Raw genomic sequence first — 21,504 nt, forward strand, 5'->3', positions numbered from 1 at the left:
GCTCCCTTATTCTATGCAATCCTTGTTCACCTGCCTCACACATTTCTTTACTTAACTGTTGGCAAATAATATAGAGACTGTAGAAGACTGTAGACTATAGAATTTTTTGAAGACTTACTACCAGTTCCATGGTTTGCCCACAACTGTAATCAAACCACCATCTCAGCTAACTACTGTTACTCTTTCTATTTGTAAAAAATACCATCATGTCTATGTTAATTCTAGTCTAACTATAAAGCATTATGCACTATTAAACAAATACAAAGCATGCAAGAAAATGATTTCACATATTACAAGAAAAATACATTCTGTATTATGATTAACATATTTCTAATTTAAGATCTGTGGATGACTAAATGCTATAAAAGGTTGATTATTCAAGTGCAGTAGGAGTTAAAATAATGATTGTGTCTTCTCATTTCTGTTCTTAATAGACTGAAAAGGAATTATGCCTCACTTAAATTTTGTTGACAAGTTCATGCACACATTTCTGGTGAAATTTTTGCTGCCATATTTATTTGCAAGTTTGAGGGTCTAAACATCGGAATTCAACTTGGTAACAACCATTTTTGAAATCAGCAGGTTCAAATTATGTTAGAAAAAGTTGTTATCAACTTTAAACAAAAAAATGCATCTAGATCCCCTATGGAGGATTGATTCAGAGATTTCTGTCTAGTCTGTAATGTTGCCAAACCATTGCAAACTATTTTTCAGTCTACTGGGTATTATTATCCAACCCTCCTTTTTAAATGAAACCAAAAACAAATACAGCTTGTTTTTCTAGTTTAAATATTGTATGTGCATCCAGCAATATATAAGGCGCAATCTGTCTCATATTTTTTCACACACAGGGTACACTCTATATCACCCAGTTTACTATAAGAGAAAACATTTTCTTGTTTTGCTTGTTACTATCATAAATTTATAGTCATATTCAGCCCTGGTTTACTTATTTGCATTGCCAGTGACATCAAGGATCAGATATGGCCAGAATAATAATCATCTGTTACAAGGTCCCTTCTTATCAACACAAGTCCATGCAGCAGATCATGGCTTTGTCTGCATTTCACATAGTTAAGAGATAAATACAATGTTAGTCTCAAAAGCAGTTGCAGAAAATGTGTTATGGGGGTAAACTAGAAAGATTTTTTTTTAACTGCATATTTCAATGTATATTAAACTGCAAACTGTTGAATTGCAACTGATCTAGATAACCACAAGTGTCATTATTTATGTATGTATGTGTGTGCATGTATTATTTTTTTTTGTTTGACAGAGGTAATTACTTAGTTCTTTTTGGATATTCTTACAGATTAAAAGGACCGATCAAACATTCACTACAGTCAAATGCTGTTATATAATATGAAGAGACCATAGGAGTATGTCCTATCTGCTGCCTTTTCTCCTGCTTTAAATGTTTGAAGTTCAGGGTGATGGGTTTCATTTGTGAGTCATAAAATCATGATCTCTAGTCTCTCTTCCAATTCACCCTCTTTATCTTACTTTACATAGAAGGAGTAGTGTGACTGAATACACCCCTGCATTCGCACATACGCATTATTGTAATAATCTTTGTACCAAATATGCTTTGTGAAGTATCATCTGAAAACTAATAATCATTGAATAATAATGTCATGGTGAAATGTATGTAGTAACATTTTATGTAAAGTTATGAGTTCCCCTTGTATGGTGGTGATGGCATGTGTTCAAACCCATATAGCCCTGTCTAGGCAGAAGCTGTTAAACATGTCTATCCTAAACAAAGACATTTTATTTTTACCTCAATTTACATATATGTAGTAAACAGGGTCCTTGGGACAGGAAGAGGGGGTAAACTCATTTCTCAAAGACAAAGGACAAGCTGACACCTCTAATGAAGTATCATTAACAGAGCCGTCCCTTGAGTACAGCGAATCGGTGCCACCACCCTGAGCCCCGTGCTTTGGGGGGTCCCGCAGGCAGGGAGGTGAGGCGGGTGGGCGAGTGGGGTGAGGAGGCAAACGGGGAGGCGAGCAGCAGGTGGGCGGGAGAGGGTGAGGAGGAGCCCTCCTACCAGAACCTCCCCCTCCCTGCTGGCGGGCCCTGCCGATCAGCACCTCCCTCTCCCTCCCAGCGCCTACCTCGGATCAGATGTTTCGTGGTGTTAGGAGGCGCTGGGGGGCAAGGAGGGTGCAGCATGCTTGGGGAAGGGGATGGACCTGGGCGGGGGCGAGAAGAAGCAGGGTGGGGTGGGGCCTGGAGGGGCTGAGTTTCTAATGTCCTGGGCCCCACACCCCCCTAGGGATGGCCCTGGTCATCAAAGTTGATTGGCAATCACTGGTCAAATGGCCCCTCTTTGGCAGCGAAGGGGAGCAGGAACAGATTGTTTTTCATTTTAGCAAGCAACAACATGGAATCTCTTTCACCATGAGATCCCCTGCCTCCGTTCTCACAGCTGGAAGGAACTTTATCTAGAGGTAACCCTCAGGAAAATGCTTTTTGAAGGGTGAATGGACTATAAAAATGAGGGGCAAAACGATCCGAGGTTATCTCCATCTCTCTGTCCCTCTTTCTTTCACCTAAAAAGACAAAGAAACTGACCCTTTGACTTTGGGGGAGTTCCTGACCTGAGAATTTTGGCAGCAATGTTTCTGGGAACCTGCGGTAAGGATTTAACTTGAACCAAGTCGAGCTTGTTAAGTTCAGTTACTAGAAAGTGTTTTATCTCTTTTTCTCTAGTAACCATTTCTGACTTTAATACCTTATCCATGTACTCACTTAAAATCTATCTCTTTATAGTTAAATTAACTTTTTTTTTTTCTAATCCAAACTAATCCAGTGTTATGTTTAAATTGAGCTGTTTGGTAATTCCATTTAAAGTAGCAGGCTGTTAGATATTTGACCCCTTATAGGGGCTAGGGTGACCAGGTGTCTGGTTTTTGACCTGAACACCCGGTTGAAAAGGGACCCTGGTGGCTCCGGTCACCACCACTGACTGGGCTGTTAAAAGTCCTGTCGGCAGTGCTGTGGAGCTAGGCAGGCTAGTCCCTACCTGTCCTGATACCACACTGCACCCTGGAATTGGCCAGCAGGTCCAGCTGCTAGGTGGGGGGGCACGGGGCTCCGTGCGCTGTCTCCGCGTAGAGCACCGGCTCCGCACTCCCATTGGCCGGGGACCGTGGCCAATGGGAGCTACGGGGGCAGTGCCTGTGGGCAAGAACAGCACATAGAGCTGCCTGCCACACCTCCGCCTAGAAGCCGGACCTGCTGCTGGCTGCTTCCGGGGCGCAGCGGAGAGTCAGGACAGGCAGGAAGCCTGCATTAGACCCTGCACTGTGCTGCTGACTGGGAGCTGCCGGAGGTAAGCCCGGGGCCCCAACCCCTTGCCCCAGCCCTGAGCACCCCCGCAAACCCAGAGACTCCTTCTGCACCCCAAACTCCTCAATCCTGGCCCCACTTCTGAGCCCGCACCCCCAGCCAGGGACTGCACCCGAACCCCCAGCCCCCTCCCACATCTTGAACCGCTCATTTCTGGCCTCACTAGAGGGGACCGAACCAGGCCCCAAATGGTCCCTGAACCGTCCCACTATGAAGCAGACATCAAGATGGGGTAACTTTATCTTTGCGCCTCCCCACTATCATTCCTGTGCTAAGCACCAAAATGGAGTAACACAGATCTGGGACCATCGTTTCTTCATGCTATCTCTTGCTGTTATCTATGAGGATACGTGCATTTCATCTGCGAGTTGGGGTGGTCTCACGTTTGTCAAGCACACTCCCACTATGCTACAGTGCATCAAATAGACATACCACAGATTGGCCAGGCTATAATGAGTCTAATTGTTGTTCTTCCACCTGATTATTTGGGCTGTTGTCCTGAATCCCTTCTGCTACTGTTAATTGCAAGCCTTGACCCCGGAGTCCTGGGATAATCTGTACACCAAAATGTCCTGTACCTGTGCAGCAAGTCAGGGAGAGAATAAGATGATGTTTTTAAAGATGCAAATAATGTAGGTAATTTTAAAAGTTAAATTTTAATAGAAGTCTCTTAAATCCAGCACTTAGCCAAGCTATCCATATTTAGCTCTTTCAGTCTTTGTTCAGGTCAATTCCTTTGAGCCCCCAAACCATTCTTTCCCTGTCCAGAAGATGTGGCACCCAGCACTGGGGCCTGCTTCTGCTCCCATTGAATCAATGATAAAACTCATAATGACTTTAATGAGAGCAGGATCGGTAGAGCCCTGCAAATCCATGGGTATCCGCTTTATATCCACGGACCATTTCTGCGGATAGCAGCGTGGGTGCAGATACAAATTTTGTATCCACGCTGGGTTCTGACTGTAAGAGCCGGGTGGGCAGCTATGAGGAACTGCAGCACAGACCCTCCACCTGCCCATGGTGCGAGGGATGTGTGTTTGAGAGCAGTCGCTGGTCCTGGCCCTGCTCCCCAGGCTCCCCACCCGGCTGAGGACAGGTGGAGGGTCCTCATGGGGGTGCCTCGGAGCCTCAGCCCTGCCACGGTAAATAGAGCCCTGCAAATCTGCAGACAATTTTTGCGGATCAGATGCGGATACATATTTTTGTATCTGTGCAGGGCTCTAAGGATCAGACCCCCTAGCTGAAGCTTGTCACAATCCAGTATATGATTCAGCTTCCTCCCTTCAAAGCCACTGCTATTGGATTGCTTCAGTTTGCTCTGTGGAATAATGCAGCCATCCATGCTATGCACTGCGCTGTCCTTTAGGTCAGTAGGTTCATGCACCACAGGCAGTGCCATTCTAATTCATAGATTACCAGAAAGTGGCTATTTAGTAGACTGGTAAGATGGTGCTAGCATTGTGAGACCGAGTGCATCACCTTTTCCTACTACCTGGTTCCCCAGTCCCAGTCCTCTGTTGAACTGGTGTTCTTGTTGTGCTACACTGACTTATTATTTTGTTTTCGGTTATTTACAAAATATCTGCTGTTTTTGACATAGTTTGAAATGGGCCAATGTAGTAGGGTGAGTTATGCTAATTAGCACTAATGACTGGGGTATCTATTGTGAAGTACAGAGTTTTATGAGTTGGCAAGTTAGCCTATAAAAAGAGCTTTAATAAAATCAAGTATGCTGTATCTGCATATAATTTATTTATTTGATAACTCTAATTTAGCCCGAAATATTAGGATAACACCTCATAATGTACTAGTGCGTATAAGTACTGTAATGTATTTTGCAGAAGTAGTGAAGTTAGAGACCTAGTCTACATGTAAAAGTTTTGCAAGCATACCTATGTTGGTTAGTAGCCTGAAAAAAGTAACCCCCTAATCAAGGTCATTGTGCTGGCAAAAGCCTTAGTGTAAATGCAGTTATGCCAGCAAAAAAGTCCCTCTGCCAGTGTGTCTTTTTCATTCATGGAACTGGTCTAAGCTATGCCAACAAAATAACTCTTTTTTGGGGGGCGGGAGGGCTAATATAAGCTGCGTCTCCACTAGGAAGGCTTGCTAGTATAGCTATGCTGGCAAACCCTGTCTAGTGTAGATAAGGTCTTAGTGTGTTCTCCATTACAGTGTTCTGATATTAAATCATTTTTGAGCAATGAGGTAGAAACCACCTTTCTTTGTGTTTTGTGCATGAGAGTGTGTGTGTAAGAGAGAGAGAGAGTGTGCCGGATCTGTAGATTAGGAAGTGTGAAATAGAGTGTGTAGTACTGTAGGGAGCAGAGACTGTAGCCTAATGGTTCGGTATTTAGTTGATCTTAATCTTATTGAGGACCACTTGAAAGATGATGGTCCGCAAGAGGTCTGCGATTTACAAGACTTCAAAATAGGATACTTTTGGCAGCTAAATTTTAAAAAATCATTATTCTGTAGACTGGGAGATAATGTAAATGGGAATATTATTGCTAATGAAATATTGCCAAAAGAGTTAGTGTAAAATGCTGTTATAACAGTTTGTGTATACAGCACATCTGATCTTCAAAACAAAGATGCTTCTTTATTTCCTGTGAACATCACAGTATTATTTGCATCTGTTTAAATCCTGTTTCTCTTAATGGTTTAACAGACAAACAACTTTACTTTTGACTGAACTTGCATTTGCAGTTAAACAGTAGTATAACGCTTTTCTCTCATATTTATGGTCTTCCTAGGTTGGCAGCCTCGCTGGTTTGTTTTAGACAATGGAATATTGTCCTACTATGATTCACAGGATGATGTTTGCAAAGGCAGTAAAGGAAGTATAAAGATGGCAGTATGTGAAATTAAAGGTAAGATTTAAATAAGTGTTTATAAGAGGAAATTTAATTGGCAAGGGAATGAACAAGATGACCTAATACCACTTTTGCATCACTAATTTCTATGATGCTTAAAAAAAGGTAAGGGGAAAAATCACACATCTAGATGTGTTTAGTCAGACATGCTTGCTACATCAACCACAATTACTGTAGTTACTGAACATGAACTCTGAAGCAAAATAATAATGAAAAAGGTTATGACATTTACTGCTCCTTTATGAGGTTTAAAAACAGCCATATGAACCCTTGGGTATTAAAACCCTTGGGTATTTCTGTTTATGTCTTGCCTTCACGTATGATATTTGAAATGTATCTGAAGCTGTTACCATAGCTACAGCTCTTCTCCCTCCCAAACTGAGAGGGAAGGAATGCTGAATGTTAGGAATTGTTTGCTGGGAGAGCCACAGCAGTGATCTGGTGGGTGCCACATTTAGGCTCAAAAGGGTAGTTTATCTTCCATTACTTTCTGCCTTTGGCTTTTTTTTCTGATGCACCTTTGTGGAGGTATTTGTGGTGTGGGTACCTGATCACTAGAAAATGGACCGAGTCCATCTACTTCTCTTACATAGGCTAGCAAGCAGTTATCGGATGGCAACAACTTTTGGTTACTACTCCCAGTGCCTAGATTGAAACCAGTGACCTAGAAGTGAAAGGCTTATGTCTCATTACTAATCTCTTGAAACATTCAGTCCCCTTTCTTGTCGTCTTGTTCATTTTCTATAATATGGATGCAAGTAATTTGGGATTAATTCCATCTCTCATGTACCCAGGGCTGTCCAGTGCTAGGCCTGGGAGTACTGTGGTTGAGAAATATGCCTGGTACTCTGTGACACCCGGGGCTAATTAAAGATGTAGTATTGAATAAGATGGCTCTAAGTGGAATACTGCTCCGTTCTCATGCTTGAGAGGATGGTGACTTTGACACAGAACCCAGAAGGTTGCATCAGAAAGGAAAGTGAGATTGATTTTAGCCTAGTCCCTCACAGATATTTGCCCACATCACAAAAATCTTCAGGTTGGCATGATTGAATCAGGACTAGACTAACAGTGTCTGGCTCTAGCCATTACTTAGTCAATTATGTTCATGAATGTCAAATTCATACAGTGTTTAAAATTGTTTTGAATAGCTTCCGTTTCTTACCAAATACAATCTGTAATATGTAAATAACTTGAAACAATATGGTCTGAATTTGATAAGTAGTATCCTTACTGGTTTAGTTATCTTTTGCAAAATTAGTCTTTTTTCCCTCTTTATCATTAGTTCATCCAACAGACAACACAAGAATGGAGTTAATAATCCCAGGGGAACAGCATTTCTATATGAAAGCAGTTAATGCAGCTGAGAGGCAGAGATGGCTGGTAGCACTGGGTAGTTCTAAAGCCTGTTTGACAGACACCAGAACAAAAAAAGAAAAAGGTATTTATACCATTAAAGTGTATGAAATCTAATAACATTGTTTTTGATTAAGATCGTTCTTAATTTGTCCCATTCTAGTGGTTGAATTTAGTATTATTTATGTAAGATGTAAATCTAATTTACATATTGATCAATCTTAATTATGGTTGTAATCCCTGCTGTGTGCATATAATAACTTCCGGTTTATATTTAAATTGGAATTTCCAAGGGGAACAGGAAAAGAACTGATCAGCCTTCGCTAAAGTTAGCAGAAAGGAAGAATTATTGTTACTGTATTTCTCCGAGTAGTTCAATTCCCTTTACGTGTGTGTGTGTATAAATATGAGCTTATTTTAATTAAATATAGTACTTCGATTGAAAGGTATCACTAAGCATGGTGAAATGGATGAGCTTAAAAATCTCCTAGCTGGCATTGCTCCTCAGAATTATGAATTTTGCCAGTCTAATTAGCCCAGTGAGTGTCTCTGCAATACGCTGGCAGCTTCTAACTGGAAGATGTTTGACTGGCTATGCAAAGATATATCTGAGCAAGGAAAAAATATTTAAAATATTGCAAATGTATGGCATCAGGTAGGTCAAATCACTTTTTTTATTGTTCATATGCAACTGGCTTGTGACTTCACTTTACTACTCCTGAGTTTTATTACACTACTGGTTGTCAGAGTTTCTTCCTGTTTTGGGTTTCCATGTTATTTTCAGCTTTGTCTTGTTCCAGATATTGGCCCTACCAGCATCATAGAAATGTTGGTATTTAAAAACTAAGGGTCACATACACAGCTGGTGTAAGTCAGCATTAACTCCATTGACTTCAAGAAACTATGTCAGTTTGCACCAGATGAGGATCTGCCCCCTTATCGACAATTATCTGACTTGCAGACGCGTTGGCTGGGATTTTGAACTGAAGTCTCTGGGCTACCTCCTTTAGGCCCCTTTGAAAAGCCAGGCCATAAACTTGGGCAATAGCACGTGCTTACATACATTGTAGTAATGGTATTCCAAATCTCAAACCTGCCCAAGACAATGGTGAACCATCTGTGTATGAATCATATTCTTATCTCATGAAAAATATAGAAATCAGTCAGATGCTTCTCTGCCCTGTGCTGCAGTTCTGTGAGTATTCAGCACTTGCCCATGTGACAGCCTGAATGGACAACCAAAGTTGTGGGGCAGTCACCCAGCCTCCTCTAGGAATGACACAAAGGTTTCCTTATGTCCTGTGTCTAAGCTTAAAAAATACTGGACCAAATCAGACTCGCTGCAAGAGCACAGGGAAATTACACAAGTTTTAGCTTTCATTGTCCTGCCTTCCACTTCTAAAAGCAAAGGGTGTGATTCAGCCCAGTCTGGTCTGCCCACCGAATGTGATCAGAACAGCTCTGTTCTTAATGGCTATACGCCTTTAATTTTGCGTCATTTAGATTGTGTCTGTGCTACAGAATTTTTTGAATATATTTCATTCAGCTGGACCAGCACAAGTGGGAGCCCTAGTTTAGACAAGGCTCTGGTGGTTTCCAGCATTTTTACCACTGTTAGTTACAACTTCTGAGCAGCAGATTTAACTGTCATGGTGAAAAACATAAAACCAGAAGCCACTGGAGGCTTGTATACACTAAACCTCCCATCAGCAATACCAAAAATTCAGCTCCAGTGAGAATGTTATCCTGTAATTCTGTAGTGCAGAAAAGGCCTGTAAAGACAGAACAGGCACATCTTTAAATAGGCAGTCAGGGAGAACTGTTACAGCATTTATTAACACTGTTTACAATGCTAGGTTATACAGCATAGGAAATATGAAATTAACACAAAACCTGCAGCAAGCACGATGGGGAAAAAAGTATTTTGTTCTTGCTGCTGGAGAGCTCTTAGTTAAATAAAAGGCTAAAACTTAAAAAATCTAGAGCTGCCACCCTCAAAATGCTGGTTGTAGCTGTTCTGGAGTCATTTAGTTGCTGTTGTTCTGATTTCTCTCCATAATCCCCATTTCTGCCTCCCTAGTTTTTCTTGGTAAAGACTGGTAATCCTCTGTAGCCAGTCTGACAGATTTATAATTTGCAAGGTTCCCTGAGTGAGCAACCACTCTCCTCAGGTGCTTGTGGATATAGAGAAGCAGACCTTCTTCACCTGTTGAGGCCACAGACTTTGTCCATTGTGTTTTTCCCTGGGCTGGCACGGTAAATAAGAAAATATTTAACCTCTTGTTTGCTGGTTATATACCTTTCTCCATGGCCCCTTCCAAATTTATGTGTACTTTGTGAAGCTATTCCCAACTCATTTAAGAATCCCTTCCTAGTCTTGAAAGGAATTTCAATCTGTGTAGAGCCCTTATATGGAAAAAAATAAAATTTGTTTGTAAAAATTGTGTCGATAAATCTTATGCCGTGATTGGTGGGGTTTTTTATTATTTTTTTTTCTTGTAGAAATTAGTGAAACCAATGAATCTCTCAAAACCAAAATGTCCGAACTTCGCCTCTACTGTGATCTCTTAATGCAGCAAGTTCACACAATACAAGAATTTGTTCACCATGATCAGGCAAGCTCATCTCCCAGCATTGAGGTATCAGATTTCTAAAATTATACTGGAGAACCTGATTATTTAAATCATCTTAAGTTATTGTTGTCACCTTATGCACCTTATCAGCAACTTAATGTTGGAAAATATTTACATCAGGTCAGTTTAATAGATGTTTAAAACTTGTCTATATTCAGATATACTGGGTTCAGGAGTAGGGTAATACAGTCCACAATAAAAAATATTATGTAGATACAATGCAGGATGACATCAGAGTCATTTTAACAAGGAAATATGTTGGTGAGTCATTCAGTTAAAAGATAGAAGCAAAGCTGGCTGGGTTGGTTGCACGTGAATTCTCTTTGTCTAAGAACTCTACAATAGACAATAATTGAAACATCCTGTTTCTTTATGCTTTGCTAGAACCTCCCTTATCTTTGCAAACTAGAATCCCAGGTCTTGAAAACTGCTGCAAGTGCCCACTGCATTTGGGCATTCATAGGAAATCTGTTTGCTCTTCTAATCCTACTTCATGACCAAATTCAGCCCTGGAATAGGTGGGCCACTTCACTGATGAGTGTAGGATTGTGCCCAGTTACAGCAGGGTTGAATTTGACCCAGAGACTCCTTTCATTAGGAAAGATAATAGATCTAATGGATGGGCCCCACTCTAATTAACTTATTTCACTAAATAGAAAATAAACTGATGACTCCAGTAGAAGTGATGGTTGCTCAGTCCTTCTGAAAGTTCAGCCCCGTGTATTTAGGAAGCAGGAAAAACATTTCAGTGTTTTGCTGTATTACCCCAACCTCCCAAAATAGTCTTCTGCTATTATATGTGTGTGTTCATTTTTCAATAAGGTTGATTCTAGCTACCATTAAAAAGAATAGTCACCAAACTTGTATTTTTTGAGAGTTTTTGGCCAGTTAACTGGGAAATCAGTTGATTCTAAAGTAACATTTTCTGTCTTTTTACATTCTTGCTGATGTTTGTGCTGTCATTCGTTTTCAGAACATGAACGAAGCCTCCTCCTTGCTGAGTGCCACATGTAACACATTTATTACAACACTTGAAGAATGTGTGAAGATAGCTAATGCCAAGTTTAAGCCAGAGATGTTTCAACTGCCTCATCCTGATCCCTTAGTTTCTCCTGTGTCACCTTCACCTATTCAAATGGTCTGGATGTTTTATAAGTGTAACATTTTAAAGTGTTATTCTGTTGATTGGAAGGGTAGAAGAATATATGCTATGTAGTCACGTGTAATCCTGACTCAACTGAAGTCAACAGTTTTAGCCTTAAATGTAAATCACTACTGGCATGTTCCCTAGTCTGTTTGCTTGCCAGCCTTCACATAAATTGTTCATCGTAGGAGTAATTCTCCTGTGGATGATGACAGTGCTAATCGTACCCAAGTACTGGATTAACGCTCAGTACTTTTCAGCATTCATACGAAAATTAAATTATCCTGTTACCTATACTGCAGGGTTATTTTTTTAAAACGTTAAATACAGTAACTCCTCACTTAAAGTCATCCGGTTAGCATTGTTTCATTAGTACGTTGCTGATCAATTAGAAAACATGCTCATTTAAAGTTGTGCAATGCTCCCTTATAATGTTGTTTGGCAGCCACCTGCTTTGTCCACTGCTTGCACAAAGAGCAGCCCGTTGGAGCTAGCTGATGGGGGCTTGGAACCAGGGTAGACCGGCAGCCCCTCTATCAGCTCCCCACACCCCTAAGTTCCCTGTGCAGCAGCCTCCCAGCAGGGAGTTCAGCTGTCCCTCCCCTCACTGCCATGTGCTGCTCCTGCCCTCTGCCTTGGAGCTGCTCCCAGGAGCCTCCTGCTTGCTGTATAAGGGGGGCGGGGAAAGAAGGGGGCTAATGTCAGGGTGTCCTCCTCCCCCCTGCTCCTGCCCCCCTCTTATCCCATCTCCATAGAGCAGGGGGGAGACAGGACAGGGCTCAGGATGGAGGGAGCTTGCTGGCAGCAGGGGCTGTCTCAACTTGCTGATCTACTTAAAAAGGCAATGTACTTAGAGTGGGGGTCAACGTACTTAAAGGGGCAATGTGCATCTCTCTCTCTCACTCACACAGGTGAGAGTCTTTGTCTCTGTCTGCCATGCTGTCTCCCCTCCCTCCATTTGTGTTGCCTTGTGAGGCTACATTAGCAACAACGTGTTAACCCTTGAGGGCTCAGCTATTCTAGTTCATCATTTAGCAGTAAGGCATTCCCTGGGAAATATCCCACCCTCTTCCACCCTCTGACTTCACCACCTCAACCAAGCATCACAGTCATCATTGCTGTGTATAATATAGTCTTTTGTCTGGTGAAAAAAAATTTCCTGGAACCTATGTACATTAATTCTTATGGGGAAATTGGGTTCGCTTAACATTGTTTCGCTTAAAGTCCCATTTTTCAGGAACATAACTACAACGTTAAGTGAGGAGTTACTGTATTCATTGTTCTCTTTTAATACTGTAACCTGGCTGCTCATCAAAACAGAGAACTTCTTTGTGGCTTAACTCTCAGCAAGTGCATTTCAGATTCCCAGTGTTAATATGTCTCTTTTTAAACAATGTCCTGGTTGATCAAATATGCCTTTAGCTGACAAGTTTGTTTTTGTTAAATAATGTATAAGATTAAAATACTTTATGGAATTCTTAATTTTTTATTTATTTGCCTGTTGAGGGTTGGGATAAGTGAGGCTCTGTCAAACTTTACTTCATGTATGTGGATTCTCAGATCTACACTGTTCTAGGTCTACCCCCCCCCCCCACTTCTTTCCCTTTCATTTATTTGTATCTGATAATCTCCTCCCTTTCCTCCCATCCACTCAAACGACTCTTATTGATCAATCTTTGGGTCAAATGATTCTCTTGGGCACATTTAGAGAGTTCCCATTAAAATCAGAGGGCACCCTGTGTGCATACCAAATGGCAAAATTTAGCTCTTGGATTAATCCTTTTGTATAATGTAGTCCTGAACCTGACATTAGTTAAAAACGTTTTGAGGTTTCTGTGGATTCTACCAATGATCCAGTAGAAATTTTGAGTAATTTTTGAGGCTAGAGAGAATGAGATGTATAGATCCCAGGTAATATTTTTGGGTAGTAAACTAGTTCTCTTTTATTAGTGCTTTAAAAATTCCTGCATTACTGGCAATCTATCCTCTTTCAAATAGCTAAATAAGATTCCTTAATTGTGGTTGACTTTTGTTTTAAATAATAATTTTAAAAAATCACCTTCTCTCTCTGAGAAGTGTAAATAGAGTATATGGCCGTGTATAAGAATTTTTTAAATCCTGATAAAGAGATTACAACTTGTTTCTTTCATTTTCTAGATGAAACGCTCCATTAGCCATCCTGGTACATATAGTTCAGAGAGGTAAGAATACAGATTGCTGTTAAGTAGGCTAATTCACTTTCTGAAAGCACCTCACTGGACCAATTTAGCAAGCCCCTCAGTAGGGAAATATCAGCTGACGTCACTATTGCAGAGGATTTGCATGGTTGGCAAATGCTTTAAAATTTAGGAAGTGACAATCTAATATCAATAGTTTTGCAAATCCAAAATTAAGACACAGATGTTGCAACTTACATACAAGTCAAAGATATACTAGTTAAGTTTAAGTTTCCATTTTTATTCTGAGTAATATTCCAAATTTCATATATTTTTAGTTTAGTTTTAAAAAGAAATATAAAAATATCATCAAGGAGAGACTTCAACATTGGCAAAATAAATAAGTAAAGCCCACTGTTGTTTGTTATAGATTTTTTTAAATCATTATAATAGAAATATGTACATAATCTTTCTATGGTTTTTGGTAGGATTGTATAATTTAAAATGACCATTATAACTTATCCAAGTTGTTTAATCAAGTCTTATGGCAAATAATGGAAGTATTATCTAAGGCCTTCATCCTGCAAATGCTTATGCATGTGAGTACCTTTATGCGAATAAGTAGTTTCAGTGGGACAACTGTACTTGCATAAAATTATTCATACACATTAGAGTTTGCAGGATTGGAGCCTGAAACACTAAGATTTTTGATGATTCATTCTTGTACAATTTGAATTATATTTCTTTTTGCAAGAATTATATTCTTACCACATTTTTCAGATTTCAAAATCTGTGCAGGCTAACCGTGTTCTGTTCACATGGAGTTCCTTTCAGTTTACTCCTCAGTATTGCTCTTTACTATCTTTAAGAGCACTATAAATACCAAAAGATATATCTTAAAATAAAAGCTAATAGACTGGCTAGATGTTTTGTTATAAGTTTTTAAAACTAATAAATCCTATTTAATTTCAGTAGTCACGCCACAAAAGAACCAATTTCTTCACTCCACCGGTTATCCCAACGACGCAGAAGAACATACTCCGATACAGAATCCTATAATGATAATCCTCTTGAAGATACAGAGAGTAAGTTGGGAGAGAGACAGAGTGTGTGCGTCTGTTGAATTCGTTACCATACTTAGCATAATTGTTGTACTGCTAACACCAATGCAAAGAGAATACTTAAAATTACAATCTTTGTATGTAATCAAAGCCATTGCATGAAACAATAAAGTTGCTTGTAGGATTCCTATGTAATGAATTAAAAGTGCTGATGTATTCACTATGGCCCTGACTTTGCCACCCTTTACTCACCTCGACTGGTATCTTAGATCTGGTGTAGTCCCACTGAAATCCAGGGTACCATTTGTAAAGTAAGGTACTACCCCAGGTGAGTAAATCTGACAGAACTGGGCTCTACATAGGGATTACATGAACAACAAACATTTGAACTACACATTTTCATATATAAACTAACATTCGGAAACCTGTGCAAATGTTGAACAGTTCTTTCCGATCTGACCATTATAGTGAGTCAGATTCTTGTTTCAGTTACACCAGGGCAGTCCCATCGAGTGGAGCTAATTTCCACTGCATGGAGTTACACTGGTAGAACTGAGAGGAGAATGTGATAACCCAGTGTATTAATAAAGAACAGTTTATACCAGTGGCCTACCCCCCCCCCCCATATACAGAGCAACACTCTTCTGAAACAACCCAGCATGGTCAGGTTTCAGAGTAGCAGCCGTGTTAGTCTGTATTTGCAAAAAGAAAAGGAGGACTTGTGGCACCTTAGAGACTAACACATTTATTTGAGCATAAGCTTTTGTGAGCTACAGCTCACTTCATCGGATGCATTCAGTGGAAAATACAATGGGGAGATTTATATACATAGAGAACATGAAACAATGGGTGTTACCATACACACTGTAACGAGAGTGATCACTTAAGGTGAGCTATTACCAGCAGGAGAGCGAGGGAAAAAAAACCCTTTTGTAGTGATAATCAAGGTGGGCCATTTCCAGCAGTTGACAAGAACGTCTGAGGATGGTCAATACATCAAAACAACAATCTAGGACTATTATACTCTATTTCAATGATCCCATGATAAGTAGATCCCGTTGCGTAAATATGCTGAGGTAAGGTCTCTTTATGGTATTCCCATGAAACTCCCAATTGTTTTTACTCATTTCTGACTTTATTTGGAAGGCTGTGACCTGCTTTCTTCTTGATTAACTCTGGTTTGGCTTGGATCCTTTCAAGAGTGACCCAGTTCTGGGCCAGCCTCTCCTCTCTTGGACTGTAACTTACCCCTTGTGCAGAAGGTCAACACAAGGCCTATGCACTGCTCATGTCCCACTTAACTCCTAATTGGTGTTACACCTTGTGTTGTCTTTTTGAACAAAGGGGAATTCCACCCTTTATGACCATGGTCTGGTTCCTCTTCCCATGCATGACCCAGTCTGTCTTCTCTCATGACAGCTGTGGTCGGATCAGTCATGTTATTTTGGGTAATCCCAGTCTCTTCTTGTTCCTTGTAGAACTGCTCCAATTTCTAGCTTTTTCACTAATGTAGTTTTTGTCTTTTGCCATGTTAGACAGAAGAGTCCCTTTTCTGTCTTCCACTTTAAGGGCTCCAACTTCCCAGAGTTGATTCAGTTCCTTCTTTTATCCCAGTAGGTGGCACCGAAAATAACAAACTTTCAGTAGGGGATTCTGTATCCCATCCATTTTATTAATGAACTGTTTACACACTTTCAAGACCAGTTCTTGTTTGAAAAATGACTGGAAAAGGGCACTGTGGAGTTCCATGTTTATTCCGGCTGATTCTGTATCTGATTTGCGCAGTTTAAAAGATAAAATGTACTTTCTTACTGCCAACTACTGGGTAAGATTTAAGCTACCACGAAGGATGGGGCTGGGGAAGACCAAGCAAAGAATGCTCCTGACGTTTTTCCAAACAGTGCATCTATATATAGAAATAAAAAGACCTGTTAGCAGCCCACTTTTCCGTGATAGACCACCTCTGACACCTCTCCAGGTGCTACATAAATGCCAAAGTGGAACAGATGTTTCATTTGAAGTGGAGAACTTTCCAGAGGCTCTGTGATGTCTTCCAGTAACCTAAATATGCGTTAGTTATCTGGCATAACCTTGTTAAGTAGAGTGACATTTGAATAGTGTACTATTATTACCCTGTATTCTGACTGACATGGAGAACAGCACTCTTTGTGCTCATCGGCTGCTTGAATATCTGATGGAAAAAGTGTCATTTTTCAAATGCAGAAACTAGTCTCTGACTGATTTGCCAAGTGTTTAAATCTATCATTAATGAGCCATCTACTGATCAGCCAGACAAACATCCTTTCTGGTATAATGTGCAGTAGACTGGGTTCTTTTAACAGAGCAAACACCTTTATTAATGTCTGACGTGTCCCAGTGGAGTTTTTCAGTGAAAGGATTATTGCTGCACTAATTCTTAACACACGCTCTTTGTTGGCTCCTTTGACTGAATTTCCCTGTGCACCCCAGAGATTCTTCTCTTATAATATTTGTGTATTGCATAGTATGATTATCTGTAGTTCTCAGTAGCTTTTAACATTACTCATCCATTACCCCAGGCGTTGATGTAGACTAGAATAATTCAATGCAGTCCATAGGGAGCATGCAAATATTACGTCCCATAATTTAAAAAAATGTTGTCTATGTGAAATATTAGCAAGCAGAATGATTAATAAATTGAATTGGAGCACAGTTTAAATACGAATCAATATCTTAATAGGACATGCCCACTGTTCCAGAAGTGCTCTCAATGGACACTTGGCACCATCTACCATTGCTGAAGAAAACAGATTGGTTTCAAAGAAAAGATCTGAACTGGAAGAGACTCTTCCATCCTCTTCTTCCTGAAGAAACTGCAGTATTCAACTTCCTATAAGTAGTGCTATGCAAAAGCTGCTATAATTATATTATTGTTATAGGGAGTAGTTATTTCCCTTTTAGAAGGATTTTTCTGCACTTTATAGAATAATGTAAAAACTAACTTTGAATTGTATTTTATCTTTATATAGTTTATTTGCAAGAGTATTTTCCTAATAACTTTACAGTTTGAATGTGCATTTTTTTTGAACAAATGATAGCTTAACAGATAGGCATTTGCATTTGTAAAAGTGTAGCTCTTTTCTAAAAAGTGTGCTGGTTTGATAGTTTAATAAACCTGCAGATTTTAAATCTTGAAGGTTTCAGATTTAGGGTGGCGAGTGGGGGGGAATGTCACTTGTGCCATGGACCAATTGGTCATTTGTACAAAGTTAGGACCCGGTCTTGCAGTCCTTGTGCAGTCACTGTTCTCCTTGAATGGGAATTTTGCTTGTGTAAGAAGTAAGGGATTGAATCCCTAATGGGTTAATATAGCAGCTTGATGGTAATTTTAATATTGCCTTCCTTTAAAAGTACAAGGATATACATAATCTGGTCCTTATTTTTAGCCAATGGAAAGTAGAAATATCTAGTGTATTTTTCTAAACAAATGTATAAAAATTAACTTATCTGCATATGAAGCATTTGTACCAAACATTGGGTATTTAACAATGTTTATTTATTTTTTTTGCACAAAAAAAATTGCTACTTACTTTCATTACTAAAGGTCTAAAGGCTTCAACATGTACACAAATTGTTGCTGAGGTGTGTAGCATCACTGAATAGCTAATGCAGCACTGTAAATTTACTCTGCTCATTTCAACTGAGACATATTTTTAACAAAGTATTATTTTAGTGTTTGCTTCTAAAATAGACTGTTAAGCTATTGTTGTAAGGTATGAATATTTGTATCTCTACATACTTTATTTATGACGTATTTATACAAAAGGGGACTTCTGTTTATTATGACTCCTATATATCACTTCACTGTGGCATAAATGTAGAGCTAGAATCTGATCTCAATTACACTTGTGTAAACGTGCATTAGCTGTAAATTAGATCAGAATCTGCCCCTCTAATGACTGAATTAATAATATAGTATAGCAGTGCCTGCCATATCCTCTCTCATATAAGGTTGTTAGTGTTTGCTTTTTGTGTCTTGGTTTTTGTGTTCACTTTGAGACAAACTTGGTCTATAAGTCTTAGCCATAGAGTACTTTTTTAAAAAAAAAGTCGCTGTTTTTAATTTACACAGTTCGTTAATAAATATACTGGTTTTTGCATTCAATCATGCATCAAATTTTGTCTTATAATCGAACCTCCTTTTAATTTGACATTTATTGCCTAACTAGTCTGGTACATGTTAATAACATCTTGAACTTGTGTAGGCACAAGAAGGTGAATTAACAATCAAATGGAAGCTCTCCTTTTAAATTTCCTTGATTTTTGTTTGTTTAAATTTTCACAAATATGACGAATAATTACATACCTAGGTCCTCAATCCTGCAAATGCTTAGGCACAACCCACTGAATTACACATGTGGGTAGTTTAAAGTTATGTGTGGGTATAAGGGTTTGCAGGATTAGAGCCTTAATTTGTGCTCAAATTACCAATTGAATGTAACTAGTCATTTCCACACACAAATTAGGCACATAAATGATAGTGCATTTTTCTGAAAATTTGGGCTTTAATGTATGTTGTTATACCGCCACACTCTTGTCAATTGTAAAAATAAGTATTAAAAAATATGACTGAAGTTACTCAGTAATTCGCGTATTGTTGCCACAATCTATCATGTTGATGGGAGCTAGTATATTTAACCTGAAATGCAGAGTTTTTCTAAACATACATGCAAATCCACTGTTTTTTTTAAATCCTTAATATTTGAGCATTTTTCTTCTATTTCATTGGGTTTTTTAATTGTACTCAAAATTGTCCACGTTATAGGTATAAAAATGAAATCTGAAGCCCAAAGGGTCTTTGAGTTAAGATTGCAATAGAGAAAAAACCCTCTAATAGTACACTACTTCTATAGCTCTCATTTCTTTAATTTTGAATGAATGCCAAAAATTAAAGTAGAATTTGTTGTAATTTATGTTGCCCTGAATCTGAGACCAGGCACTTTCAAATGAAGTTTGTGGCAGTTGTATGAGTCCTTATTTAAGAAAATATCCATAGGTGTTTCAATATTTTGGTTGTTATCTTCTCCCATTAAGACTCTGGTGTTGGTTAGTGTGTTTTGTTTCCAGGAGTGAATGTCAAATCAGGGTAATCATGTTTCTGGGATTTTTTTTTTTAAAAACGCCTATTCTGAAACCTCATTGAATTATTAGCCTAGCTTTCATTTTACCCGTACATGTGCACATATTAAGCACATAACCTGTTAGTTTCTGACCATCATGTAGTGCATAAAAACAATTATTTGGACTCCATCATTGTACAAGCGGTGCAGCAAACATAGGCTGACCTACAAGACCTGTAAAGTCAATTGACTCCCCTGGGACTTCTGCCACAGATGAGAGGGCACTTTAATTGTAGAACTGCATAGCTCCTAAATGACTGGACAGGTACCTTATTTAATCACACTGGTACTCACCATCCCATGGGACTTCTCGTGTCATGAAAGCTGGAGGGACAGTTCAGTATAGACCCAATCCAACTCCCATTAAAATTGAGTCTTTTATCATTAATCATGGGAGTAGCTCTGTTGACATCACTGAAAATGCCCACGTACTTAAAGCAGGGGTGAAAGTAACTTAAAGGACTTACCTGTAGGCTGGAGTCCTGAGCAGGAGGCGGGGCCTCAATGGGAACGGGGAGGGCTTTAAATCCCCAGGTCCTGTAAATCAAGATTTAAAGGACCTGGGGCTCCAGCTGCGGTAGTGGTGGCTGGGAGCCCGGGGCCCTTTAAATCTCTGTTGGAGCTACCAGCTGCGAAGGCGGCTGGGCGCCCCGGAGCATGGGGGCAATTTAAAGGGCCCAGGGCTCTAGTTGCTGCAGCAGTGTCTTGAGCCCTTTAAATTTCCACAGGACCCCCCCAGCCACCACCACTACCCCAGGGCTCTGGCAGCAGGGCTCCAGCGGTGATTTAAAGGTCCCAGGGCTCCCAGCAGCAGCCAGATCCCTGCGCCCTTTAAATCGCCACCCGAGCCCTCCTCCTGGAGCCCCGAGAGAAGCAGCGGTGGCCTGGGACAGCGATGTAAAGGGCCCGGGGCTCTGGCCACTGCTACTGCCCCAGGCCCTTTACATCGCTGTCTGAGCCCTGCTGCTGGAACCCCCAGGCTAGTGGTGGCAGCTGGGGACTCCAGCGGTGATTTTAAAGAGCCCCGGGCTCCCAGCCACCACTACCGCACCGGAATCCCAGACCCTTTAAATCGCTGCCCAAGCCCTGGGCTCCCGACTGCCTCTGCTACCTGGGGGCTCCAGAAGCGGGGCTCCAGAAGCGGGGCTCCAGCTGCTGCCGGGAGCCCCAGGCCCTTTAAATTGGCGGCTTGAGGAAGCACAGAATGTGTGATGTCCAGAAACCTTAGTGACACTGGGGCACTATAGCAGCCCAGCCCCCACTGGCAGTGGAGGATCCTTCCACAGCAGTCAAGCCTCTGCAGGCGTTGGGGGGAGCATTCCAGCAACCACGGGCAGAAGGGTCTGCAGCTCCCAGCCAGGGGAAGATGGAGCTGTGGCAGAGAGAGTATATTCCCCTGCCCTCCCCGGGGCAAAGCTAGGTGAGCAGGTGCCTGAGCTCCTCTCCCTTCCCTCCCACGCTGTTGGCAGCTGGCCTGAGCCCCTCTCCCTTTTCCTTGCCTGTCCCTCCACATGGAACTGGCCAAAGCGCGCCACCCCCACCCCAGCACCGAGCTGTCCCAAATGCTGTCTCCCCTCCAACGGTGCAAAGCTGCCCCAAGCCCCCTCCTCCTCTATTTGGCAAAACTGAGCATATGTCCCGTTTGCTCTTGCCACCTGGCGATCAGTTGACACGAACAAATGCACAGAAATCAGGAGGTCAGGCCCCTGCCCTGACCAGCCCTGGCCCCACTGCAGTCTCCCGTGCTGCCCCTAGGGGGTATATG

The 21,504-nt window shown here is 40.8% G+C and overlaps 1 protein-coding gene across 3 annotated transcripts in view; it reads left to right on the plus strand.

The window, feature by feature from the left end:
• The window catches only part of PLEKHA3 (pleckstrin homology domain containing A3), a 25,652-nt gene extending 6,378 nt beyond the window's left edge, over window positions 1-19,274 (plus strand). The window contains exons 1-8 of one of the 3 annotated variants that reach the window (XM_073306030.2): window positions 2,337-2,643; window positions 6,111-6,227; window positions 7,516-7,671; window positions 10,089-10,225; window positions 11,193-11,357; window positions 13,521-13,564; window positions 14,492-14,604; window positions 17,300-19,273. In XM_073306030.2, coding sequence (XP_073162131.1) covers window positions 2,625-2,643; window positions 6,111-6,227; window positions 7,516-7,671; window positions 10,089-10,225; window positions 11,193-11,357; window positions 13,521-13,564; window positions 14,492-14,604; window positions 17,300-17,427 — 879 coding nt within the window. In that variant the 5' untranslated portion in view covers window positions 2,337-2,624 and the 3' untranslated portion in view covers window positions 17,428-19,273. Of the gene's footprint in view, window positions 1-2,336; window positions 2,644-6,110; window positions 6,228-7,515; window positions 7,672-10,088; window positions 10,226-11,192; window positions 11,358-13,520; window positions 13,565-14,491; window positions 14,605-17,299 lie in introns of those variants that run through there. The other 2 variants (XM_073306032.2, XM_073306029.2) reach the window with 2 other exon arrangements.
• The last annotated feature ends 2,230 nt before the right edge of the window (window positions 19,275-21,504 follow it).

Source organism: Lepidochelys kempii, chromosome 11 (assembly GCF_965140285.1).
Source record: "Lepidochelys kempii isolate rLepKem1 chromosome 11, rLepKem1.hap1, whole genome shotgun sequence".
NCBI classification, from domain to species: Eukaryota; Metazoa; Chordata; order Testudines; family Cheloniidae; genus Lepidochelys; species Lepidochelys kempii.